At 58.1% G+C, this 8,333-nt stretch overlaps 1 protein-coding gene across 4 annotated transcripts in view; it reads left to right on the top strand.

The window, feature by feature from the left end:
* The first annotated feature begins 2,656 nt into the window (after positions 1–2,656).
* The window catches only part of PIP5K1C (phosphatidylinositol-4-phosphate 5-kinase type 1 gamma), a 59,657-nt gene continuing 53,980 nt past the window's right edge, over positions 2,657–8,333 (top strand). For 3 of the 4 annotated variants that reach the window (XM_082381143.1, XM_082381141.1, XM_082381142.1), the window contains exon 1: positions 2,658–2,880. In XM_082381143.1, coding sequence (XP_082237269.1) covers positions 2,787–2,880 — 94 coding nt within the window. In that variant the 5' untranslated portion in view covers positions 2,658–2,786. Of the gene's footprint in view, positions 2,881–8,333 lie in introns of all 4 variants that reach the window. The other variant, XM_082381140.1, reaches the window with a different exon arrangement.

The following is an 8,333-nucleotide window of genomic DNA, read 5'->3' as shown; positions in this document are numbered from 1 at the left end:
TGTCTCTTCACTGAGGTCGGGGATTTGGTCCTGCTTATTTGTGTATCCTCCTGGCCTAGAACAGTGTCTGGTATACAGTAGGTGCTCAATAAATATTTGTGGAATGAATGAATGGAATATGGGGAGGGAGTGGAAGACTTATAAAGTCCCTCTTACCTGCAGGACCCAGTGCTGACAGAAATAGCCACGATAGCCACAAGGGGGTGCCCGAAACCAGGCAACCAGCCCCAGCTGGGCAGCCTCAGTTTTCCATCCTGCAAAATGGGAATATCGAGCAGGCACTTGGGGGGATGAAGCAAGAGGAGCAAAAGCCGCTACCCCACGGGATCCCGGCCCCTCCTCTCCATTCCCAGTTGTCTGAGCCAGTGGTTCTCAAACTCTATCAGGCATCTGAATTGCCTTGGGAGGCTCACTGAAAGACAGACTGTGGGTCCCCGCCCCCGGGGTTTCTGATGCAGGAGGGCTGGGCTGGGGCCCGAGAACCTACATTTCTAACAAGCTCCTGGTTGATGCTGATGGGGGCAAGTCCAGGCACCTAGCTTTGAGGATCACTGATGTAGATCTTCTCTGGAGACAGATTCAAAATGAATCAGGAGTTCTATCCATGGCGTGTGTCCAGAGAACTTCTGGAGCCTTTTTAAAAAATGGTGGCGGGCTTCCCTGGTGGCGCAGTGGTTAGGAATCCGCCTGCCAATGCAGGGAACACGGGTTCGTGCCCCGGTCCGGGAAGATCCCACATGCCGCGGAGCGGCTAGGCCCGTGAGCCACAACTACTGAGCCTGCGCGTCTGGAGCCTGTGCTCCACAACAAGAGAGGCCGCGATGGTGAGAGGCCCGCGCACCTCGATGAAGAGTGGCCCCCGCTTGCCGCAACTAGAGAAAGCCCTCGCACAGAAACGAAGACCCAACACAGCCAAAAATAAATAAATAAATAAATTTATTTAAAAAAAAAAATGGTGGCAAAATACACATAACATAAAATTTACCGTCTTAACCGTTTTTAAGTGCACAGCTCAGTGGCATTAAGCACATTCTCATTGTCATGCATCCATCCCCTCCGCCCATCTCCAGAACTTTCTCATCTTCCCAAACTGGAGCTCCGTCCCCAGGAAACACTGACTCCCCAGCCCCTCCCCAATCCCGTGGTCCCCACCATCTACTTCCTGTCTCTGTGGATGTGACTCCTCTAGGACCTCCTGTGAGTGGAATCAGACAGTAGTTGTCCTTCTGTGTCTGGATTCTCTCACTGAGCATCACGTCCTCCAGGTTCACGTACGTTGCAGCGTGTGTCAGAATTCCCTTCTTTTTAAGGCGGGATCATATCCCATTGTATGAATGGACCACATTGTGTTTATCCATCATCTGTTGATTCCCTGGAGCTGTTTGACTCCTCCTCTCTGGGTAGGCTTAATTCTAACAGGACACAGCTAACCTAGGGGATCCCTCCACCTCGTCCTGGGTCCTGTTCTCTGCGTCTTCCTTTTTCTTGATGTTTCTCCTTGTTTTGATGGAGAACATTTCAGGAGCATCTTTCTAAGCCTTGGGTCAGACCGAGGCCTGCTCCATCTTGCTGATTCCCCCTTATCCACCACCAAGCACCCCTAAGCCCAGCCTTGTCGGCCTCCCGCTGACCTCGCCAGCACCCTGACAATGAAGAGGGGTCATGTGTCTGGAGTCGGACAGACCTGGGTGAAAACAGCCCAGCTTCACCCACACCAGCTGAGCGTCTGGACTCCCCCACCTGCCTCCCAGCAGAAATCATTAATAATGAATAAAACTACTAATAGCAACATTTATTACTCCCCAAACCATGACCTCAGAATGAATGACTGCCTAACCATGTCGTTGGTGAGTTCACCATTAGACTTAAATAATATTATTATTCTTAATACAATAAGTAAAGGGGACGCTTCACAGCACGGTCCTTTGTGTGATACCAAACACGTGGCTTCAGCTCTCTGCGCTCCTGTTTTCTCATGTGTAAAATGGGGATGATAATAGTTTCCATCCGGTTGATCAATATTATCAAATATTTATTGTCTTCTAGGTGTAATGTTCTGCATTAGGTATTGAGAATATGGTAGTAGTTAAAAAAAAAGGAAACAAAAAGCAGGTCCCTAACTTATGGAGGTATTGCATATAAAGGCTTTAGCACTAAGCTTGGCATTTAAGGATATTATTGTTACATATAACTAATTTTTACTACGTTATATATCATAAATAATATTTTTACGTTAAATATTAATATTACTTATTACAAAACCATATTACTGTTTGTTTAATAGTCACGTTAATGTATCATGACAATATCACATATAATTTGTATATTGTGCATAATGATAAAAATTTGTTTCTTATTATTACGTAACTATTATTTATATCAAACATAAGCATATGTAATATAAATTTTATTTTTAATATGATGACAATTTTTAACTGTAATTATTATTTATGGTCGTTATGTATATAATAACGCTCTTACGTACTACAGTAATATTGACAGGAATGGCGCTGCCCTTCCACCCCCTGGGCACGTGAGGGCGCTCGCGGCGCTCCCGGGGCCCGGGACGCACGCAGGCCCCGCCCCCGAGCTCCGATTGGCGGTGCGCGCGGTGCGCGATGGCGCAGCGCCTGGCCCCGCCCCGGGCCCGCCCCTCACTCCCTGGGCCCGGCCCCCTCCCTCAGATCTCCAGCCGGTGGCGGTTGTTGTTCAGCGGCGGCGGCGGCCGCAGCTCGGGTAGCAGCCTCCGGCCGCCCGCCCGCCCGCCGGCAGGTTCGCGCGCGGCCATGGAGCTGGAGGTGCCGGACGAGGCGGAGAGCGCCGAGGCGGGGGCCGTGACCTCGGAGGCGGCCTGGGCGGCAGAGAGCAGTGCGGCAGCAGGTAACGGTTCCGGACCTTCCTCCTTCTCTCCCCGCTCCCCGAATGGACCCGCCTGCCCCCCCCTGCCAAGGCCCAGTGGACCCGTCCGAGCGCCGGAGGGGCGTCGGGACCCGCAGCGGGGAGACCGGAACGTTCCACTCGGGGGCGCTCGCGGGGGGGATGGAACGCCCCACTCCGGGGCCGGGGGACGCTCCGCGGGGCCCGAGACGCCCCGCCCTGGGGTCGGGGTGGCGCCGCCCATTCCCGGGGTTCTTGGGGGAGCCGCCTGTCTGGGAGCGGGGGTGGGCGCAGGGCCCCATTCTGGGAGGTTGTGGGTGGAGCAGACCCCGTTGGAAGCATGCGGGGAAGATGGGTCCTCACCTCTGAGAAGGATGCGACCCCTATTTAGGACGCGCGGTAGGTGGGTGCACTGCCTCCTGCTGAGGGCGCTTGGGGACGACGTCCCACCCAGTCTTGTTGTCAGGGGGCTGCTCTGCATGTGGGATAGTGGAGTACCCCCGTTACGGTGGGGGGCCCTGCCTCCAAGGGGTGACGCTGTCCCACATGTTCCCCCCCCCCCCCCACCGTCTGGACCCACTGCTCGGGGCCGTCCACTTTGCTGGTATCAGCTTCCGGGCCTCACCCGTTCCCCTGCAAGCCGTCACCCTGTGGGCACATCCTACTGGTCGTTAAGGGCAGGGGCTGCTGTGGCGGAAGTGGGGGGTCTCCGAGGCCAGCTGGGTCAGCCTCCTGACTACCTCAGTTTTGTGGAATTCACCAGACCTGGTTTCTAGTCCACTGGCCATTCCTTCCCTTTCTGGGTCTCAGTTTACCTCCTGTAACCGGAGGTAGGTAGGGGGATGACATCTCCAGGCACCTTCAGTGCCAGGGCTTGGCAAGCAGGTGGGGGAGGAGAAGGCCCCCTGCAGCCTTTTCCCTGGATGTTGGGGGGCTGCCGTAGCTCTGTAGGGGCACTGCTTTCTTGAGCTTCTCTCCTTGGCATGCCTCCCTGGCCCTCTAGCAGAGCAGGTTTGGGGAAGGAGGCAGCCTCGCCCAGCCCTGTGGGCCCACGGTCTGCCTTTCCCGGGGGCGGTGTGCAGAGCCCAGCCACTGCCTGGTTCCTTCTTGGTCAAGGTTGCAGGCTCCCAAATAGGAAGTTTCTGGATCCGCGGAGTTCTCTGTTCCAGGCAGCCCTCTCTGGCGAGTCCCCTGTAGACACCCACAGGGGCATCCATCCTCCTTCTCCCCCGGGCCTCCCGAAGCTTCCTTGGCAGGCAAGCAGATGCTGTGCTGCCTGGGAGTTGGGAGAAATGTCTGGAGAAAGAGCCAGAGTGAGCGAGCTCCCCCGGGCTCCAGAGGACTCCCACCGCTTCCTTTCCTGCTGCCATCTGGAGCTGCTTGGTGGGTTACCCTGGTTCAGCTCCAACCATCCGGCCCTCTGGCTCCCGGTCTTTGCTGGCGGCGATGCCCTGCCTGGCCAGCCCCAGACATGGCAGAGGGACCCGGCTGAAGTCCTTTCTCAGCCCCCTGACCTCCTTCAGCAGCCCTCTGCCCTGTGCTGGGCAGAGACACAATAGCCTAGGATGCAGTGCCCACAGGAAAGCCACACAGCATACACTTGTCTTATCAGGGGCTAAGTGATCTGATGGGGGCAGATAAAGTCCCAGGCCCTGGCTGTGGTTGGGTCTGAGCACAGGGACCTGGCCCATAAGGGGCCGTCCCCGCTCCTGTCCCCAAACCAGCAGAAATCCGGTTCCCACAGCTGATCACTTATTTCACTCACTTTAGGGCTAATAGCTGTCTCTCCTCCGCCGAACCCATTTCTCTTAAGTTTGGGGAACAACTGTTCATGCCTTTCCTGCTGCTCGAACAGATGCGTAAACACTCAGATGGGTCTGCTTGCTCACCAGGGGGTTCGTACGATGCCAGAGTCTCGATGCCTCAGCGCTAGTTTGGGACTGGAAAGTTCTTTGTTGTGGGCGCCGTCCTGGGCACTGTGGGGTCCAGCGGCATCCCTGCCCCCACCCACTTGATGCCAGGAGCCCCCCCAGTCCTGACAACCACAGATGTCCCTGAACATCGCCCAGTGTTCCCTGAAGACACAGTCACCCGGGGTGAGGGCTGCCGTACTTCACCCATCATTCTGTAACTTGCTTGCTTTTTATCCATAATACGGCTTTTTTTCCCCACGTTGGTATCAATTCTTTTCTTCAGAGAGAGAGAATATGGTGCTGTGATTGAGAAGGTGGAAACCCCTTATCCTGCCTGGGTTCCACTCAATTTCTGTGTGACCTCACAGGGCAAATGCTTTGATCTCTCTGAGCCTCATTGTCTCCATCTGTAAAATGGGGCCACACTGCCAGCTTTACCTGAGTTAGTGCATCAGCAGGTGGAGGGCACTTGGTGAACTTTAGTGACAGCCCACCCCCTTTAGGCACGAGCTTCCTGCTGAGGGACGATCCAGTGGTTTCTGGAGCCGCCTTTTGCTGTCACAAGCGATGCTGCAGTAAACATCTTTGAACGTGGGCCTGTAGCCGTGGTGCTCTCAGTTCTAGTGGTTGGAGTCCCCGCCTTGGAACCGCTGGGTCAGGCGCAACCAGACTGATGCCCCCTGGCTTTCTGGAAAGGTCCGGCAGGAGCCAAGAGAGACTGTCTGTCTCCTCGCAGCGTTGCCAGCTCCGGATGTTATCGGCCTCGGTCATTTTGGCCAATCTGATGGGAGGTGAAATGTATCGGTGGTGTTTTAGAATCCGGTTACTTTAAACTCCCGGGCTCCCGAGCCCCGGTCCAGGGAGGCCCGATGGTGTTCTCTGCTGGCTTTTGGGGACTCTGTGGGGTGCCTGGTTCTGTGGAGGATCTCAGAAAGGCTGGGCTCTTGGGCACATTCACGGGGCCCCTGTGAGCTTTGGCCTGCACTGTGGCCTGGTGTTTCTGAGCAGTTTCCCTCCTGTCCTTCCTGCTTCCGTGATCTCTCAGAATAGTCAGCTGCATTCCCCGCTGACCCCTGGCCCCTCCCACGTCTAACCTGGTGGCAAATTATGTCGGCTTTGTCTTCAAAGTGGACCGAAAATCCACCCATTTGCTCCCCACTCCTCTGCCACCACCTGGTTCAGTCCCATCATCCATGGCTGGCCTGGCCCCCTGTCTCTTCCTGTGCTCCCTCCCGCTCACTCCAGAAGGCTCCCACTAAAAGCTGACTCAGGCCCCGCCCCTCCCCTGCCCACAGCCTTCCAGGGTCCCACCTCCTGGGTGTAAAAGCCCAAGTCCTCCCTGCGGCCCACAAGGCCCTGCACGACCTGCCCTGTCCCCTCCCTGCCCTCCCCTCCTCCCTGTCTCCCCCTCGCTCACTCTGTTCCGGACACATTGACCTCCTCGTGGTTCCTCCAGCTCGCCAGGCCTGGTCCTGCCCCACTGTGCCCTCTGCCTGGGATGCTCATCCTCCGTATCGCTGCCATTTGCTTCCTTAGTTCTTTCAAGTTCTTGCTCTACTGTGTCCTCTCAACGAGGCTTCCCATGACATTTGAGGGAGGCCTGAAGGAGGCGCAGGAAGCCAGCAGGGCCCAAGCAAAAGGCCTCATGTGCTCGAAAAGCAGCTTCGGGCCAGCATGGCTGGGGGTGGGGCCTCATCACCAGGGGCCTCCTCTGTAGCTGTGGGCGGATTGTAACCGCGGGCAGCAGCGTCCCTCGTCTGCTCGTTGGGAGTCAACAATGGCCTTTGGAGGCAGAAGGCTCCGGTTCTAATCCCGCCCTGGCCACTTTCTAGTGAGGCCATGTCCGGCGCTTGGGCCGGCAGCCTGGTCCTCTCTGTGGAGAGGCCTTGGGAGCCGGACCGCCGTTGCCAGCCAGGGGGTCCTCTGCCTCGGTGTCTCCATCTGTGAAATGGGTGTGATGACTGTGCCTTTCTCGTGGAGCTGGATCAGGTCGATTGGCTTGTAGAGCCCTGGAAGGGTGCTGGCCTGGCCGGCCCCACATGGGTGCCAGCTCGAGGGACCGCTTCCCCCAGAGCCTGGGCAGGCGGGGCTGCCATCTGACTCGGCTCACGGGGACGTGCGATCACCTGTTGCTTTGCCCTTGGGCAGGGCCTGTTGGACGTTATGGAGCACCTGCTGGGGGGGGCGGGTGTCCGGCGCCTGGGCTCCCTCACCTTCAGATTGGTGCGGGTCAGGATGCGATGGCGAGCTAGTAAATAGGTGAGGCCAGCGGTTGCAGACTGAGGCCCCGGGTCCATCCCGCCCGCCGGTTTTTGTCTGTCACGTCTTCTTGGCGCTTCGCCACTCCCTGTCAATCGCCTGTGGTCCACGGGGCTGTCTAGCTACAGCGGCAGAGCTGAGAGTTGAGACAGAGACCCGTGGCCTGCAAAGTCGGAGACACTCACTGGCTGGTCCTCTACGGAGAACGCTTGCCGACCCCTAAGTCAGACCACGCCGGCCCCTGGGGAGCTGCCAGGGCAGTGAAACGGGCGCCATGGCCCCAGGGGGTGACCAGGGCCTGCTGCTGCCAGGTGGTCAGGGGAGCAGGTGACCCAAGTGAGACATAGCAGCCGCAGTTGAGCATTCAGGCAGAGGGATCAGCAGTGCAAAGGCCCTGAGGCAGGAATGAGCGTGATTCGTTCCTCAGAAGGGAAGGGATGGGGGGCCTGGCCCTGCTCGGGTTCTGGTCTGAGGCCAGTCGGTGGTGCTGGTGGGTTTAAGCAGGGCAGAGAGTCATGTTTTACAGAGCGAGAGCCCTCTGCCTGCGTGGTGGGGAGGGGCTGCGGGGGTGGGCGTCCAGGTGAGTGGGGCTGGGGGCCTGGACGGTGGTCTCGTGGTGGGGGAGAGAGGGGAGGGAGGCCTGCACCCTGGAGTTGGTGGGGGGAGGGCGGTTGGCGAGGCCCAAGGAGGAGCAGGTCTGGGGGTCCACGCCCTGGCAGGCTTGTGCTGATGGGTGAGGAGCAGGTCTGGGGGGCTGCTCGGGGCCCCCAAGGCTGGTGGATTCCCACGGGATCCTGGGCAGGGCGGCCTGGGGCTTGACCGGGCTCAGCCCTGCCTGGGCTGAGGACAGTGTGCCTGCCTCCGCCTCTCAGAATGAGGGCAGGGGTCCCAGGGATTCGGCGGGGCATGGAGAGGTGAGACCCGCACCCCCGGCGGTGCTCGTTAAGTGACAGCCGTGTGGCCCGGGCATTTACCAGCCTGGTGACCAGGCCCCGGGCCCTCCTGTTCCCGCTGTCCCCACTAAGCTGTGTGGCACCACATGTGACAGGGCAGGTCAGGACCCCGCTGGGGATTTCCTGGCTGCTGCCAGCTGGACAGTGGGGACTGCCCACGTGGGGGGATTACTGACCTGGGGATTAGCCTCGGGACCCCTGTACTAGGTGCCACCAGGCCCCATGGAGGGGTTAGGGGTCCAGCCTGAGGGGCCCCAAGTGCCTGAGCCAGTGGAAAGGCATTTGGAGACCTGGCCTCTGGCTCTGACTGAGGAAAGGGACCCCAGCATCT

This window comes from Balaenoptera borealis (genome assembly GCF_965194805.1).
Source record: "Balaenoptera borealis genome assembly, chromosome: 2".
Lineage (NCBI taxonomy): Eukaryota > Metazoa > Chordata > Mammalia > Artiodactyla > Balaenopteridae > Balaenoptera > Balaenoptera borealis.
The sequence above is the reverse complement of the archived record's forward strand: the minus strand, read 5'-3'. Positions and strand labels throughout refer to the sequence as shown.